Below are 19,585 nucleotides of genomic sequence, written 5' to 3' on the forward strand. Positions count from 1 at the left end.
GTATCTTTGACTAGTATTGCTGTGTGGTGAGTAGTGATATTGTGGTGAAATAATAACATTTAACACCACCTCATTGTAAAGGTATAAGTTACTCACTTCGTGATCACAAAACGCAACAACACAGAACAAAAGCAGACATCAAATGAGGTCAGAGATCATCATAAAGAGAGATCACATGGATCAATGTATCAAACTGCCACAGAGACCCCCACCCCCCACCTCTCCCCCTGGGAGTGCGGAGCATGGTGTCATGGTTTAGGAATAAAAGGAGAAGGGAATTGTATTGGGAAGGCAATCAGAGAAGACATAACATAAACTTTCATCCACATCAAATGGTGTAGGGGTGCGGGGTCGCGGCATCTGAATAGGAGGGGAAGGGAGGGACTGTGTATGGTCACATAGAATGACAATTGACAGTATGTCATCCTCGTTGATAAAATCTCGAAGGGAACTGTTGACAAAATCTTTGGGTAAGTGAATAGCTAGGACGAGCGTGAAGGTAACATACTTAGATTTACATACATGAGAAGGTATGCAAAAAACAAACAAATAGTCATTGTGATGTCATACTGACATCTTATTCACTGAGAATGCTGAGATGTCAACAGTAAACATGGTCCATGTGGTTATAGTTGAGTGTGGTGTTGGCGGTGAAGAGAAGGGTATGGGAAGTTCATCAGACGCATCACTGTCACTGGGGGGAGACATGATCACTAACACTGGCTTCACAAGATATAAAGGAGGGTGGAAAGGAAGTGCCTGCTGAACAATCACTAGAAACCAGTTCACTTGTTGTGTTGACAGTTGGAGGAAGCACTGAGGCTTCATCATTTGAGATATGTTCAGTGAGGACCCTTGCTGGTTTAACTCTATGAAGAGAGACCATTTGTGGTATACCACTTAGCAGGATGGTCATAGTGTTTTTAGCATTGTTGAGAACCCAGTGAGGTGCTGAATATGGTGGAGTAAGAGCAGGGTGAATGGTATCACCGTGCAGCATGATAAAGTCACAGTCTGCAAGTTCCTTGTGTAAAAAGACAGGTGGGCGAGTAAGTGCTCATGGTCATAGTATGTGTGTATGCAAGATATGAGAGCAAACTTGCTCAACTAAGGAGGGAAGCCTCTCTTCATGAAGAGAAGTAGTGTCCTCAACAGATTCTGCTGGGATTACCAGGGGTTTGTAGTAAAGGATCTCTGCCAGAGAGGCTTTTAAATAATTTTTATATGCCGTGTGAATGCCTATCAGTACCCACGGAAGGGCATCAGACTAAGAGTCGGAGTGGCACATAAATGCTGCCCTTAGTGTGCAGAGCCAGCGCTCCACTAATCTGTTACTTTAGGGGTGGTAGGCTGTTGTATGGAAATGCTTGGCACTTCATAGGACACACAGTCATTTGAAGAGTAGAGATTCGAATTGCTTGCCCTGATCTGTGGTGATGGATGCAGGGCACAGCAGAAACGGGAGGGCCAGCAGGTAATGAATGCTCAAACCATGGTAATTGCTGAGGTACTGTTCAAAGGAGCTGCCTCTACCCACCATATAATACAGTAAGTGACTGACATATGTAATGGTGGCTATTAGAAGGGAACAGGGGGCCAACAAGGTGCATATGAATGTGTCTGAAGTGTCCCTTTGGTATTTCAAAGTGTCACCAAAGGGGATGTGCATTTTGACCAACTTTGGCACAATCACAAGATACACAGGCTCTTGCCCACTCATGATAGTCACGCCAGCCTTTTTTTTTTTTGTATGTGGATAAATGAAACGTTCAGTTACTAGGCATACCATCACTCTGATGCTCAGATGAGCTAGACTGTGCAGCGAAGAGAAAATGGCCTGCCGAAGGGGAAGGAGTACAAGTGGTCTTGGTATGTTAGTCAAAGTATCACACAGAATTAGTTTGTGGTGCCAGAGAAAGGACATGGTTGAATGTGGAGAGAGTCGGAACTGTTAGTAGCTAACAACTGTACCTCCAGATCAATAGTTTGTAGTCGCACGAGCTCTGTGGGATCAAACAGGCTCATAATGTTATTAATGCATAACATGTAGTTGGCTATGATGTTACCCAGCCTCTGATAAAATGTATGTCTGTTGTATATTTGGCTGATGAAATCAATATGCCTGAAGTGACGTGGAGGGAGATCACTAGCAGGGTTATGCAGCACATCAACCAGTGGACGGTGATCTGTGTAAATGGTGACATCATGTCCCTTCTTTATCCTCTCAGCGTGTGGTTTCATAAATAGCCAGTAGCTCCCTGTCAAATGCTGGCCATTTACATGAGAGGCAGATAGTTTTTTGAAAAGAAACAAAATGGTTGAGAGTCTTTGTGAATGTGTTGCTGCAGCACGGCGCTGATCATGGTGTCACTAGTGTCTGTAGTGATTGAGATAGGCACATCGGCACGAGGATAGCGTAGTGTGATTTTGTTACCAGGGCCGGGTTTAGGTTGCTGAATGTGGAAGTCATGTCCTGGACCCACATAACTTTGTGATTGCTTGAGGTATGTCTGCCTTGCAAGGAATCAGTTAGAGGATACTGTAGGAAGGCAGCATGAGGGATGTGGCATTTGAAAAAATTGATCATGTGACATAACTCGCAAATAGTGACAGGTGGTGGTAAACTTGTAATGTGAGCGACACATTCAGACATGGCGCATATGCATTCAGAGTTCACTGTGTGGCCCAGAAATGTAACTTCTGGCTGGTGCAGCTGGGATTTGTCTTCGTTTAGATTTTGCTCATGTTTATTAGCAGAGGTGGAGAAAATTAAAATGCCATCAAGGTAAGCATGAAAAAATGGGAACTGGCAAAATAATGAGTCTACAAAATGTTGCCAAATATGAGCTGCATTTTTAAGTCCATAAGGCATATAGCAATACTCGAACAAGACAAAGGGGGTTATAATGGCCATCTTATGGATGTCGTCTGTCTGCATTGGAATCTGATGATATGCCTTATGGCAGTCAATGATGCTAAAATGCCGAGCATCTTGTAACTGCAACGCAAAATCTTGAATGCGGGGAATGGGGTAGTTGTCTAAAATGGTGCGGGCATTGAGTGTACGGTAGTCTCTATAAAGTCTGAGGGTTGAGTCCTTTTTGGAGACAAGATGAATAGATGATGACCAATTACTGTCAGAAGGATGTTTGATTCATAGTTGGAAAAGTTCCTGAATGCGTTCTTTTGCAGCGCGAATTTTCCTCGTTGACATATGGCATGCTTTTGGGTTGACAGGGGGTCCTCCTGTAGTTTGTAGCGTATGACATGTACCATTTGTAATGACTTTAATGGCAAACCTCATTGGGCCTACTCAAGCAGAAGGCACTCCAGAACAGAAAACATCACATACAGCACTGTGAAACTGAGAACTGACCTGTAGAATAGGAAGGCAAAGGTGGTGAAGATTCTCTGCCATCAGGTACTGTGCTAGCAGCTGCAGGTGTAGACTCCAGGCAAGCTGTTGTATGCAGTGAGATGGTGAGAGGAGCATGGTCTGTGTCCGCAGCAGACGAGATGGCGTGAGGGTGTGTGGGCTCAATGTGAGCATGCGGGACAGTGTCAATTGTAGTAGCTGCTTTGCTTGTTGGTTTGACAGTTGTAGAACGAGTGCAGTCTACTGACGTGGAGGAGTGGGTTGCTTGCTGTAGGAGCAATAGGATAGCTGCAGTGAACACTGTCCATAGAGAGGGACACCAGATCAGTGGCTGGCATTGTAGTGGTAGCTACTGAAAGTGCTGTGATGGCTGTTCACACAAGTGCATGGTCTGTGGAAGTGTTGTTGATCAGTACCTGTAGTTATGTGTTGGCCACATGCAGGGCTGCAATATCATGTCGCTGGTTGAGTATCTTACACGGTGAATACATCTGTATCACACTAGTCAAATTAATTAAAATTTTCAGACTGAAATGTGAACGTAGTAAATGTTATGAACTAAGAACTTCATAACAATTTGCTGTACACTAATATTTCGTAAGATATGTCTCACTTTTCTGATACTGCAACAGCAGTGGACTCTCTGTCTGTGTAAAAAAAATTATGATCTAAGGACACTGAAATGATGCCTAATTTCAGGACAAGCTGCAGTGGATTATGGAGAGATTTTATTGCAGTCTACACCTAGCTCAAATGCATGCATCCAAACACTAGTTTTCTTGCAATTTACAAGAATTATTCTATCTTAGTTCTCGATACGAAGTGATATGTACATATTTTGAGCTTTTCTGTGTGAGTTTAACTTACATTGTTACTTAGTGATTACCAACACCTTTGTTGACTGAACCTCTACTTGTTTTGTTGTAGTGGTGCGGAATGTTTGTTCACCAAACTTTATTAATTATATCTGGAACATTTCTTTCCTTTTTCCAACTTGAGTCCCTGTGGTTGATCTGCCTGCTACTGATACGGATAGTCAAGTGAGTTCTGAGTATTCCAGTGTAGGTCCAGGTACTGTTTTGTTGCTTTTGCATTGTGATTTGGTGACCTCCTTTAACTCAAAAGCATTTCCACTGTACTGGAAATGACTGACATCTTTTTTGCAAATACTTTCAGATATGCCATAGCTCCTGCCCCCCTTCCCCCCTTCCCGTAAAAGTCTTACTGAGAAGTGTGCGAATATAATTACATTTATGTTCTTCAATGAACTACTGAGAACAATTAGTATTGAACTAGGAGATTTATGAGAGAAAAATGACATAAAATAATTGCATACCCTTCACCACTAAGGTTTACTCATATCACCTCGAAACTGCAAATAAAATTTGTGTGTCTTTACCTCTGTATACAGAACTGGAGAAAAATTATTGGCTACACTGTACACATTTCACTTGCATTACCAGAGCAACGATGCATAGTAATGTAGCTAATGCATGAAGGCATGGTGGTTGTCTAGGGAGGGAAAAGAGGGTGAATGTTAGAATACTGCCTCTCGTCACATTGAGACTATCACATTGTTTTTATTTTCTTAAATGTTGGATTGTTGATAGAGTGCGGGAGACATTGTTGTAATGATGAGCCTGGTCAAGGCTTAATGACTGCTGTTTGGGCATTGTTGGCTGGTGTTTGTCATTTTCAATAGGACCGTGCATGGCTTGTGCCTGCATGACCTTGAGACTAAACTGATCAAAAAAAGTTTTGCACCACCTGCTGATCAGCCAAAGTGTGTAGACTTAGATTCAAGGGGAACCAAACAGTAAGTAATGAGAGTGGTGGCAATACGTGTTTCAAACAGTATATTATAATGCAGGTGCAGGGGATAACTGTAATATCACTGTAAAGGGACAGATCATCATCATCATCATTTAAGACTGATTATGCCTTTCAGCGTTCAGTCTGGAGCATAGCCCCCTTATTAAATTCCTCCATGATCCCCTATTCAGTGCTAACACTGGTGCCTCTTCTGATGTTAAACCTATTACTTCAAAATCATTCTTAACCGAATCCAGGTACCTTCTCCTTGGTCTGCCCCGACTCCTCCTACCCTCTACTGCTGAACCCATGAGTCTCTTGGGTAACCTTGCTTCTCCCATGCGTGTAACATGATCCCACCATCTAAGCCTGTTCATCCTGACTACTACATCTATAGAGTTCATTCCCAGTTTTTCTTTGATTTCCTCATTGTGGACACACTCCTGCCATTGTTCCCATCTACTAGTACCTGCAATCATCCTAGCTACTTTCATATCCATAACCTCAACCTTGTTGATAAGGTAACCTGAATCCACCCAGCTTTCGCTCCCATACAACAAAGTTGGCCGAAAGATTGAATGGTGCACAGATAACTTAGTCTTGGTACTGACTTCCTTCTTGCAGAAGAGAGTAGATCTTAGCTGAGCGCTCACTGCATTAGCTTTGCTACACCTCGCTTCCAGTTCTTTCACTATGTTGCCATCCTGTGAGAATATGCATCGTAAGTACTTGAAACTGTCCACCTGTTCTAACTTTGTTCCTCCTATTTGGATCTCAATCCGTTTATATTTCTTTCCCATTGACATTACTTTCATTTTGGAGATGCTAATCTTCATACCATAATCCTTACATTTCTGATCTAGCTCTGAAATATTACTTTGCAAACTTTCAATCGAATCTGCCATCACAACTAAGTCATCCGCATATTAAAGACTGCTTATTTTGTGTTCACATGTCTTGATCTCACCCAGCCAGTCTATTGTTTTCAACATATGATCCATAAATAATATGAACAACAGTGGAGACAGGTTGCAGCCTTGTCTTACCCCTGAAACTACTCTGAACCATGAACTCAATTTACCGTCAACTCTAACTGCTGCCTGACTATCCATGTAAAGACCTTTAATTGCTTGCAAAAGTTTGCCTCATATTCCATAATCTCATAGAACAGACAATAACTTTCTCCTAGGAATCTGGTCATATGCTAGATCTATAAAGCATAGATACAGTTCCCTGTTCCACTCATAACACTTCTCCATTATTTGCCGTAAGCTAAAGGTCTGGTCCTGACAACCTCTAAGAGGCCTAAACCCACACTGATTTTCATCCAATTGGTCCTCAACTAATAATCGCACTTTCCTTTCAACAATACCTGAGAAGATTTTACCCACAACGCTGATTAAAGAGATACCTCTGTAGTTGTTACAATCTTTTCTGTTTCCATGTTTAAAGATTGGTGTGATTACTGCTTTTGTCCAGTCTGATGGAACCTGTCCCAACTCCCTGGCCATTTCAATTATCCTGTGTAGCCATTTAAGACTTGACGTTCCACTGTATTTGATGAGTTCTGACTTAATTTCATCCACCCCAGCTGCTTTATTGCACTGCAATCTACTGACCATTATCTCTACTTCCTCAAATGTGATTTTATTTCCATCCTCATTCCTATCTCATTCTACCTCGAAATCTGAAACATTGCTGATCGTATTTTCACCTACATTGAGCAACTGTTCAAAATATTCCCTCCATCTGGCCAAGGCATCCACAGGATTCACCAGCAGTTTTCCTGACCTGTCCAAAATACTTGTCATTTCCTTCTTACCTCCCTTTCGAAGACTGCTAATTACACTCCAAAATGGTTTTCCAGCAGCTTGACCCATAGTCTCCAACCTGTTTCCAAAGTCTTCCCATGATTTCTTCTTGGAAGCTGCAATTATCTCTTTGGCTTTGTTTCTTTCTTCAACATAACTTTCTCTGTCTACCTGAGTTCTAGTATGTAGCCATTTTTGATATGCCTTCTTTTTCCTTTTACAGGCTGCCTTGACTGTGTCATTCCACCAAGCTGTTTGCTTCATCCTACTTTTACTCACTACTGTTCCAAGACATTCTTTAGCCACTTCTAGTACTGTGTCAATTCTTTTCTTTCATATTCTGAAGGTGGCAGGGGTAAAATACAGGGACCGAAAGGCTATTTACAATTTGTACAGAAACCAGATGGCAGTTATAAGAGTCGAGGGACACGAAAGGGAAGCAGTGGTTGGGAAGGGAGTAAGACAGGGTTGTAGCCTATCCCCGATGTTATTCAATCTGTATATTGAGCAAGCAGTAAAGGAAACAAAAGAAAAATTCGGAGTAGGTATTAAAATCCATGGAGAAGAAATAAAAACTTTGAGGTTCGCCGATGACATTGTAATTCTGTCAGAGACAGCAAAGGACTTGGAAAAGCAGTTGAATGGAATGGACAGTGTCTTGAAAGGCAGATGTAAGATGAACATCAACAAAAGCAAAACGAGGATAATGGAATGTAGCCGAATTAAGTCGGGTGATGCTGAGGGAATTAGATTAGGAAATGAGACACTTAAAGTAGTAAAGGAGTTTTGCTATTTGGGGAGCGAAATAACTGATGATGGTCGAAGTAGAGAGGATATAAAATGTAGACTGGCAATGGCAAGGAAAGCGTTTCTGAAGAAAACAAATTTGTTAACATCGAGTATAGATTTAAGTGTCAGGAAGTCATTTCTGAAAGTATTTGTATGGAGTATAGCCATGTATGGAAGTGAAACATGGCCGATAAATAGTTTGGACAAGAAGAGAATAGAAGCTTTCAAAATGTGGTGCTACAGAAGAATGCTGAAGATTAGATGGGTGGATCATATAACTAATGAGGAAGTATGGAATAGGAGTGGGGAGAAGTTTGTGGCACAACTTGACCAGAAGAAGGGATCGGTTGGTAGGACATATTCTGAGGCATCAAGGGATCACCAATTTAGCATTGGAGGGCAGTGTGGAGGGTAAAAGTTGTAGAGGGAGACCAAGAAATGAATACACTAAGCAGATTCAGAAGGATGTAGGTTGCAGTAGGTACTGGGAGATGAAGAAGCTTGCACAGGATAGAGTAGAGTAGCATGGAGAGCTGCATCAAATCAGTCTCAGGACTGAAGACCACAACAACAACAACAGTACTGTGTCCCTGTACCTTGTCCATTCCTTTTCCAATGACTGTAATTAACTACATTCAACCATTCAACTAACTGGTACCTTTCTGAGATCGCTGTTATGTACTTGAGCCTGATTTCCTTATCCTGAAGTTTCTCCACTCTTATTCTCCTACATATGGACCTGCCCACCTGCACTTTCGGCCTCACAATCCCAATTTCACTGCAGATTAAATAATGAACAGTTTCATCAAAGAATCCCCTAAATACACGTGTGTCCCTCACAGCCTTCCTGAATTCCTGATCTGTTATTATATAGTCAATGACAGATCTGGTTCCCCTGCCTTCCCAAGTATACCAGTGAATGTTCTTATGTTTAAAAAAGGAATTTGTGATTACTAAGCCCATACTGGCACAGAAATCCAAGAGTTGTTTCCCGTTCCTGTTGGCCTCCATATCCTCTCCAAATTTACCCATAACCTTTTCATACCCTTCTGTTCGATTTCCAATCCTGGCATTAAAATCACCCATGAGCAGAACATTGTCCTTGTCCTTTACTCTAACAACTACATCAGTGAGTGCCTCATAAAAACTATCCATCTTATCTTGATCTGTCCCTTCACAATGCGAATATACTGACACAATCTTAATTTTCTTGCTAGACACTGTCAAATCTATCCACATCAGTCGTTCGTTTACATACCTTACTGCAACTATGCTGGGTTGCATTTCTTTCCTGATGTAAATCCCTACATCCCATTGTGCTATTCCTGCTTTGACTCCTGTCAGGTAGACCTTGTATTCTCCCACTTCCTCCTCTTTCTCACCCCTTACCCGAATGTCACTAACAGCTAAAACGTCCAGCCCCATCTTACTTGCAGCCTCTGCCAGCTCTACCTTCTTCCCAGGGTAGCTCCCATTGATATTAATAGCTTCCCATCTCATTACCATTTGTTTGCCAAGTCGTATTTTAGGAGTCCCTGGTTTGTCAGTTAGAGGTGGGACTCCGTCATCTCCAAAGGTCCGAGGCATTTTGCTCTGATTGTTGCCAGCATCATATTTAAAGTATCGAGGAAGCACGTTGCTAGTCTTACTTGCCCCGAGTCCCATTGAGTTTTACCCCTAACGGTTGAGGGACTAACTGGTGGATTTGGTAGTCTTTGCCGTATGAGCACAAAGGTGACCACGACTCAGAATATGTCCGAGATGCCCAGCCTTATTCCAAAGTAACTGGTATCCCATCTGTCGGGACCACTTACTTGGCCACTGATACATTGCCCGTGGTTCATGAACTAGGACATGACTACAGGAACCCACACCATAACCGATTTTTTATAGTCGAAGATTTCGCCTTAAATCTGGTGCTCCTCCCCCAATTGCTACGCACTGTCCACTCTGTAATTCGCCCACTGCTTGAATACTGATCAGCAGTGTGGGATCCACACCAGATGGGGTTGATAGAGGAGATAGAGAAGATCCAACGGAGAGCAGCGGGCTTCGTTACAGGATCATTTAGTAATCGTGAAAGCGTTACGGAGATGATAGATAAACTCCAGTGGAAGACTCTGCAAGAGAGACGCTCAGTAGCTCGGTACGGGCTTTTGTTAAAGTTTCGAGAACATACCTTCACCGAAGAGTCAAACAGTATATTGCTCCCTCCTACGTATATCTAACGAAGAGACCATGAGGATAAAATCAGAGAGATTAGAGCCCACACAGAAGCATACCGACAATCCTTCTTTCCAAGTACAATACGAGACTGGAATAGAAGGGAGAACCGATAGAGGTACTCAGGGTACCCTCCGCCACACACCGTCAGGTGGCTTGCGGAGTATGGATGTAGATGTAGATGTAGACATATGATGTAGCTGGCCCTGAGGGCCCAATCAATCTCAACTACTGATCAAAAATGCTATGCAGTATTTGTAACATATGGATCCAGAGGCTTTCCTCCATTAGGAGTTGCAGAGTGAAAAATGGGATGAAGGGGGAGGACAGAATGTAGCAGGAGTTATAAGTGCTTCAGTCAAAAGCAAAAATCTCTGCTGACAAAAGTACTGATACCACATTTCTTGACACGAGCGTAGTTTATTCACTTGCTCTGTCAATAGATTAAATAAAACTCCCATTTGAAGTGGGGGGAGGGGGGGAGGGAGTTACAGCCCCTCCTGCAATGTTCCTTTTTCATGTGAGCAGTCTTGTCCATGTTGTGTGACAAGGTGTATGCCAATTAGAAGTAACTAGTTATGCACAATATCTTTCCCCTCATTTTGTATGCAATATCTTGGATTGTTTCTATTTTTCCATTATTATTCTATCTCTTTTCCTTCTTTTTTATTTTACAAATTACATTGTTTCTGTTTATTTCTACTTTTCCTCTCATCAGTTTTGTTTATTTTATTTACTTCTTTACTTATGTATTTCATGTCTTTGTTGGACATGATTTTCCTCTGGAACTCCTTATATTATATACTATTTCTTGACTGCACCATCACTTCCAACTTTTAAAATTTTCAAAGCTTGACAGTTCCTGTCCAATTAACATTTTCATAGCATCTCAACCTATCCTGCCTTTCTCTGCATCTATTAGAAAGTAAATTTTGCATATGACCTCCCTTGTTTTCCGTCTTCTCTCTATCAGTCTGGTGTTCAATCTTTAAGTTGGTTCACATGATGTGCATAGCTTTTGCTGCATTTTGACCAGATTATTTTTATTTGTTTTTTATTTTTGCATACTTTAATATGCACCATATTTTACAACAATTATCAAATTCTTATACAGATTTCTTGCATTATTCATGTCATGTTGATTTTACGCCTTCAGTTTGTATTAAGTTCTAGGTATACTTTTGTTTCTCTTCTTCTTGTTCTGTCAGAAGATAATACTATTCAAACTGATCACTTCTACAGGACTTAGTTTCTGCAATTGGAGGGATTATTGGTGCCCTGCAAATACCAGAAAAGTGGTTTCCTGGAGCTGTTGATATGTGCCTGAATTCTCACAACATTATGCACATTCTTGTGCTCACAGCAGTGTATTCAATGCACAAGTCAAGTATCAGTGACCTCATGTGGATGGCAAAAGGAGGATGCCAAAGGAACAGCATGGATACTGATATTCAGACTTCTTCTGACCTGCCTGTCACTGATGCAGGTGCAGCTGCAGGATGAATTATGAGCAATTACTGATACTACTCCAAAGATGGCATACAATGTGGTAAGGGTTTCTTGATGCTACAACTTCATAGCAACATCTCATATTTTTTTCCCCATTTGTCTAGCTATATCATTATACATCTGGGGAAATCAAATTTTGTGTCATTGATTTAAGCATAGCATGTAACACTGTTTGCTCTACTTATTACTATGCATAAATCATACCACAATATATCAATAAGTGTGGCTTACCAGTGACGACCGTTTGTATACACATAATATGGAATGGAATATAGGTGCCTTTATACAGTTATGATGAAGAACATCATTTGCTTTACAGGTGCTATTCTTAGATTAAACACACACTATGCCAAAAGCTTCTGAAACCAACTGCTATATGTTTCAAAGCTGTCAGCATGTATCTAAAACATTCTTTTTCTATCAATTTACAATATAATCTCTGTTAGGGTACAAGGTAATCTCTGTTAGAGTCAATTGTGAAGGTGAAATTTGTTTCTTTTCTTCCTGAAGCATTATGAGTGGTCATTATGAAGTTTTTGGATAAATTTATCAGGCGCACAACTTATGCTCTAACAGTACATATCACAGTCATACAGTGAGGTTCAGATCAAGGCTTGAGGAGTCCATTCCACAAAATACATCTGATTTTCTTTTGTGGAAATGAACTGCTGCCGGAGATATTTCGCTGCTAAGTTTAGAATTAAGTGAATATTATTGACTGTGACTTGACTCTTAAGAAAACTAACCTGTCCTCTAATCTGACTCTGAATGAAATTGGCCTAACTAGCATTGAAATCTGATGTCTAGCTGCCACCTGGTAGAATTGGATCACGGTGTCCCAATGCATGCAAAAGGGATTACCTGTTCCTTGAACACTGCTGTACATCTCTCAAAACTTCCAATGCTTATAAGGAGTAAGTAACTTACTTAAGACAGATTACACTGAATGACTCTGTCCTTGCCTGAGAGGCAGTGTGTAGCTGTACTTAAAAGGGAAAATAAAATGAAAAGATAAGTAGCTAAGTGGCTGAGAAGTGTCCTCATGCAGACACAAAAAATATTAACTTTAAACAAGATGACAACAGAAAGCGAAAATGGGTATGCATGTTCCAACATGGAATTACAGGGATGTTGACTTGTGTTCAATAAAAAGCACAGACAATTTATTGGCTTCAACTTACTATTACAAGCAACCATATATGATTAGATACAATAAGAATAACTTGTAGATCCAACATTTGATAGTTAATTCTTTGTTGTCCAAACAGTAAATGCAACTTGAAATAAATAACAATGAAATATCTGGGCCGTGGAGCTTCAAAAATGAAAAATAAGTCTTACACAATGTGAAAATACAAAAACAATATAAATGAAAGTCGAAATACAATTTTCAGTCCTTGTGAGCTCATAGAAATTAACATGGATACAAGAATTCAGTGCATACCTTGCATGAAAACAATTTAAACATAGTGTTTGGTTCCAGCTGGTTAGTTCATGTGGATGCTTTAATGCTAACACATTCACCAAATGCAGCTATGGCTGAGCATAGAAAACATACTAAACCCAAAATGAATACAAAATGTGACCCATGCTGTGTATGAAAAACAGTTCGAACAAAGCATTTAAACTCATCTGGTTAGTCCACATGGATCCTCATAATACACACAAATATGAAATGTGGTTGGTGCAGTGCGTAGAAAACATACCAAACCTAACGTGCATACAAAATGTGGCACAAGCCAAGCTTAATAAATACCTTGAATAACGTATTTAAACTCAACTGTTTAGCCCACATGGATGCTTGTAATGTTAACATAGGCTGGTGCTGTGCATATAAGACATGCTAAACCTAACATGAATGCAAAATGCAGCTCATTCCATGCATGAAAAACAGTTTGCTAAACGCTGTCTGGCAGTGATTACAAACTGACAGTTAGTACCTACAGAAATGCATAGTGCAATGCTATTTTGACTTTGTTTGCAAACAACTAGGATTTTAGCATGGGAGAATATATTGATTATTGTGCTGGTCTGTGGCATTGTAAATTTAATAACATAGGATTCATCAGAGATGAAAAGCGAACTCTCCAAACTGACTAGCAAAGGCAAAAAGAGACTGCAACACATGAGGTATTAAATGCAGGGAAAGCCATTTAAAAACTAATGGTCCATCAGAGCTGAAAAGCAGACTCTCTTAAGTCACTAGAAAGGAAAAAAAAGAGACTGTGACACAGGAGCTTTTAAATGCAGGAAAATCCATCTGATCCTGTGACGGAAAGCTTGGTGCCTGTCAGACTAGTTACTATGGAGCAACACAAGACTGAGTCACCTTATGTTCTCGTGAGGTCATTGCTGTAGCTCTCCGGCCCCGCCATAGCACTTATATTTGGCCAAGCCGTAAAGTTATCCGAAAACCATCTACAGTAAGCAGGTTTAAAAGGATGTAGGGTTCACTAATCATACAGATATGAAGAGACTTCAATAGGACAGACTAGTGTGGAGAGCTGCATCAAATCAATCTTTGGACTGAAGTAACAACAAGCAGCCACTTCTGTAAGTGACACTAGTAACAAATTATGATTAATGTTAATCTTGTTACACTGATAACTATGGGAATTGCTTATAAATTATTATATGTGTGTTCATGTATAATAATAATAATGACAGACTAGTGTGGAGAGCTGCATCAAATCAATCTTTGGACTGAAGTAACAACAAGCAGCCACTTCTGTAAGTGACACTAGTAACAAATTATGATTAATGTTAATCTTGTTACACTGATAACTATAATTATTATATGTGTGTTCATGTATAATAATAATAAACAGCCGCTTTGAAAAGTCACTGCTCCCTCTCTTACACTACCCAGTTGCTGTTTTTATCTAATACTTCAAACGAAGCCTTTATGTAATGTAACACAGCCCACTATTTGCTGACCACATCAACACCTTTTGCACCATGTTTCGTTGGACTGTGTTTTATTTTCTGACCAGCGGGCTGCGGCTGACTTGCTGGCGGATCTGCCATCTCTTTTAGGAAATAGTCAAATGAATGTGTTAAAGTTTTAAAGTTATGTGACTTGTCCAATGTTTTTACCAAGATTTTAGGAAGAGGGTCTTAATTTGTTCAGAGGGTGACTGGCTCACCCATATTTTATAGAAGTGGCCAGCCAGTGACAATTTCCTGTGGCATACTAGACGCTCCTTTCTCATTTTTTGTATGTTTTATTTTTCATCTTTTCCCCGCTTTCTTTGCGTGTATGCTTCCATTTTACTAAATTTGTCCACATTTGTTTCTTATGTGTGTCAGGGCGCTGATGACTTCGACGTTGAGTGCCCGTAAGCCCCAACAAAAAAAACACACACACACACACACACACACACACACACACACACACACACACACACACACACACACACACAAAGACTAGAAGTATATAGAATTTATGTTCTTGAGTCCAAATATTGTGATCATTTGTAGGAGGAGTGGCTATTAAGACACTCTTTTACTTTGGTTTTTAATAGTGAAAATTTTCTATTTCCTACCTGAGGTCTATTTGTAACTGGCTATAAACTATAATTATTTCTTGACTTTTCCATTAGAAGTGATTCATTAGATTATATCTACTCTGAAAAGAACTGTAAATGAAAGTTAGAGGTCACTTCCCATTATACAAGTTATCATGGCTTCTCTGAGTGCCAATTATGTATGGAGTAGGGGAAGAAAGACTGTTTAAACACCTCTGTGTACACTGTATTTAATCTCATCTCATCCTCATGACCCTTATGGGAGTGATAAATGGAAGGTTGTAGTATATTTCTAAATTCATCATTTAAAGCTGGCTCTTGTAACTTTGTACGTAAGCTTTTTCTGCATAATCTGTTATGTCTTCAGGTGTCTGTCTGTTTAGTTTCTTCAGCATTGCAGTGATGCTCTCCCATGAATCAAACAAACCTTTGACCATTAATGCTACCAGTCTCCATATATGCTAAATATACCTTGTTAGTCGTACTTGGTACAAATCCCACACACCTGAGCAATATTCCAGGATGGGGTGATACAAGTGTCTCGTAAGCTATCTCCTTTGTAGATGATTGCATTTTCCCAATATTCTATTACTGAACTGAAATCTGCTGTCAGCTTTACCCACACTTAAGCCTAAGTGATCTGTTTATTTCATGTCCCAACAAATGACTCATTGATACTGCAGTCATAGATACTACAGGGTTTTTCAAAAATGACCGGTATATTTGAAACGGCAATAAAAACTAAAAGAGCAGCGATAGAAATACACCATTTGTTGCAATATGATTGGGACAACAGGACATTTTCAGGCGGACAAACTTTCGAAATTACAGTAGTTACAATTTTCTACAACAGATGGCGCTGCAAGTGATCTGAAAGATATAGAAGACAACGCAGTCTGTGGGTGCACCATTCTGTACGTCGTGTTTCTGCTGTAAGCGTGTGCTGTTCACAACGTGCAAGTGTGCTGTGGACAACATGGTTTATTCCTTAGAACACTTGATTTTTCTGGTGTTGGAATTCCACCACCTAGAACACAGTGTTGTTGCAACAAGACGAAGTTTTCAACAGAGGTTTAATGTAACCGAAGGACCTAAAAGCGATACAATAAAGGATCTGTTTGAAAAATTTCAACGGACTGGGAACATGACGGATGAACGTGCTGGAAAGGTAGGGCGACCGCGTACGGCAACGCGCAGCTAGTACAGCAGGTGATCCAACAGCGGCCTCGGGTTTCCATTCGCCGTGTTGCAGCTGCGGTCCAAATGACGCCAACGTCCACGTACCATCTCATGCGCCAGAGTTTACACCTCTATCCTTACAAAATTCAAACACGGCAACCCCTCAGCGCCGCTACCATTGCTGCACGAGAGACATTCGCTAACGATATAGTGCACAGGATTGATGACGGCGATATGCATGTGGGCAGCATTTGGTTTACTGACAAAGCTTATTTTCACCTGGACGGCTTTGTCAATAAACAGAACTGGCGCATATGGGGAACCAAAAAGCCCCATGTTGCAGTCCCATACTCCCTGCATCCTCAAAAAGTACTGGTCTGGGCCGCCATTTCTTCCAAAGGAATCATTGGCCCATTTTTCAGATCCGAAACGATTACTGCATCACGCTATCTGGACATTCTTCGTGAATTTGTGGCAGTACAAACTGCCTTAGATGACACTGCGAACACCTCGTGGTTTATGCAAGATGGTGCCCGGCCACATCGCACGGCTGACGTCTTTAATTTCCTGAATGAATATTTCGGTGATCGTGTGATTGCTTTGGGCTATCCGAAACATACAGGAGGCGGCATGGATTGGCCTCCATATTCGCCAGACATGAACTCCTGTGACTTCTTTCTGTGGGGACACTTGAAAGACCAGGTGTACTGCCAGAATCCAGAAACAATTGAACAGCTGAAGCAGTACATCTCATCTGCATGTGAAGCCATTCCACCAGACACATTGTCAAAGGTTTCGGGTAATTTCATTCAGAGACTATGCCATATTATTGCTACGCATGGTGGATATGTGGAAAATATCGTACTATAGTGTTTCCCAGACCGCAGCGCCATCTGTTGTTGACAATTGTAACTACTGTAATTTCGAAAGTTTGTCTGCCTGAAAATATACTGTTGTCCCAAGCATATTGCAACAAACGGTGTATTTCTATCGCTGCTCATTTAGTTTGTATTGCCATTTCAAATATACCTGTCATTTTTGAAACACGCTGTACAACCTTTCATTTTGTGAAGTGCACAAATTTACATTTATGGGAACTTACAAGAGGTTACAAATTTTTTCACAAATCTGAAATTTACAACGATCTGAGTCAATCTTTGTTCAGAACTTTTCAGGCAGTATTTCATTATAGATAACTGCATCATCTGTGAAAAATCTGAGGTTATTACTACTATTGTCTGCAAGGTCGTTGATGTACAACATGAACTGCAGAGGTTCCAGCACTCTTCTGTGGGGCATTCTTATAGCTACTTCTACATCTGTTGATGATCCTCCATACAAGATAACATACTGTGTTTTCCACACCAAGAAATACTCAATACACTTTCCCTAGATACAGCATTCAATCATCTTTTGATAATAATTGTATTGTGTTACTGAGTCAAATGATTATACTATGAAAAGGACAAATTGCTACTCAGCATACAGTGAAAATGTTGAGTCATAGACAGGCACAACTAAAAGACTACTAGACACATAAGCTTTTGGCCAGAAGGTCTTCTTTTGAAGTAGACAATACAGATACACACACATTCATGCAAATGCAGCTCACTCACACGTGATCACTGTTTCTGGATGGCCTTGGCTGCCAAAGATATGTGTGTGTGTGGGAGCGCGCGTGAGCGCGTATGCAAATGCAGCTCACTCACACGTGACCACTGTTTCTGGATGGCCTATGCTGCCAGAGATGGTGGTCATGAATGTGTGAGCTGTGTTTGCATGAATATATATATATTGTGTGTGTGTGTGTGCCGTGCGCGTGAGCGCTTGTGTGCGTGTGTGGACGCGCATGCGCGCGCGTGACCGCATGTGTGCATGTGCGTGTGTTGTCTATTTCAGAAAAAGGCCTTCTGGTCAAAAGCTTATGTTTTTAGTAGTTCTTTCATTGTGCCTGTCTGCAACTCAGTGTCTCCACTATATGGTGAGTAGCAATCTATCCTTTTCATAGTTTTCTCATGATTCAATTCTGGATTTTCCATTGTTAGAGTCAAATGATTATCAGAAATACTGCATCTACCAGACTGCATTGATCCATGACTTTCAGGATGACATTTCAGACATCAGATTCTGGGGTACATTCAGTTTTAATGGATTCAACTGTTTCTCAATGCCAATGACACAAGTATCAATTACACTCATCTTCTCAAAGGTACAAGAATTAAATTGGGGCAATATTCCTGAATGTTCATCTGTAAATGAATATTTGATAATTGAGTTTGGCTTTGCTGTCCTCAATTTTAATTATTTTCTCATGCATGAGTGTCTGGATACTGACTCTGGTAAATCTAACAGTCATTTACATAAGAGCAGAATTTCTTGAAGTTTTATGAGAGGTCTTTTGATGATATTCTGCTATAATAGTCGTTGAAGGCTTTACACATTGCCCTCTTGACAGCTAAATGTGTTTAATTCAACATTTCTTTATCTGTAGCCCTATGGTTTCTTTTACACCTATTATACAGTAGTCTCTGTTTCCCTAGAGGTTTCTGTGCAGTAACTGCATTATGATGGAAGGGCCCCCCAACATGAACTGTTCTACTAGCTACATATGTAGGCAGTGCACTGTCAACTATTCGTTTGAACTTGAGCAACAGTTCTTCTGCATGCAGAGCTAAATGCTTTAAGTTCCTCATTGAGATATGACACTACTGCCTCTTTTATCTAGTGTTTTGAAATGTAAACTCCAGGTTGGGTTATCAACAACGTAGGAAAAGATAGATTGCTGCTTATGTACAGATGACACATTCAGTTGTACACTCCTGGAAATTGAAATAAGAACACTGTGAATTCATTGTCCCAGGAAGGGGGAACTTTATTGACACATTCCTGGGGTCAGATACATCACATGATCACACTGACAGAACCACAGGCACATAGACACAGGCAACAGAGCATGCACAATGTCGGCACTAGTACAGTGTATATCCACCTTTCGCAGCAATGCAGGCTGCTATTCTCCCATGGAGACGATCGTAGAGATGCTGGCTGTAGTCCTGTGGAACAGCATGCCATGCCATTTCCACCTGGCGCCTCAGTTGGACCAGCGTTCGTGCTGGACGTGCAGACCGCGTGAGACGACGCTTCATCCAGTCCCAAACATGCTCAATGGGGGACAGATCCGGAGAGCTTGCTGGCCAGTGTAGTTGACTTACACCTTCTAGAGCACGTTGGGTGGCACGGGATACATGCGGTCGTGCATTGTCCTGTTGGAACAGCAAGTTCCCTTGCCGGTCTAGGAATGGTAGAACGAGTGGTTCGATGACGGTTTGGATGTACCGTGCACTATTCAGTGTCCCCTC

The 19,585-nt window shown here is 40.9% G+C and overlaps 1 protein-coding gene across 1 annotated transcript in view; it reads left to right on the forward strand.

The window, feature by feature from the left end:
• The window catches only part of LOC126342072 (progestin and adipoQ receptor family member 4), a 177,888-nt gene that overhangs the window by 151,214 nt on the left and 7,089 nt on the right, over positions 1-19,585 (forward strand). Inside the window, exon 5 of the mRNA XM_050001824.1 lies at positions 11,254-11,560. Within this exon, the coding sequence (XP_049857781.1) occupies positions 11,254-11,514 (261 nt within the window). The 3' untranslated portion in view covers positions 11,515-11,560. The remainder of the gene's footprint in view (positions 1-11,253; positions 11,561-19,585) is intronic.

Source organism: Schistocerca gregaria, chromosome 1 (genome assembly GCF_023897955.1).
Source record: "Schistocerca gregaria isolate iqSchGreg1 chromosome 1, iqSchGreg1.2, whole genome shotgun sequence".
Taxonomy (NCBI): Eukaryota; Metazoa; Arthropoda; class Insecta; order Orthoptera; family Acrididae; genus Schistocerca; species Schistocerca gregaria.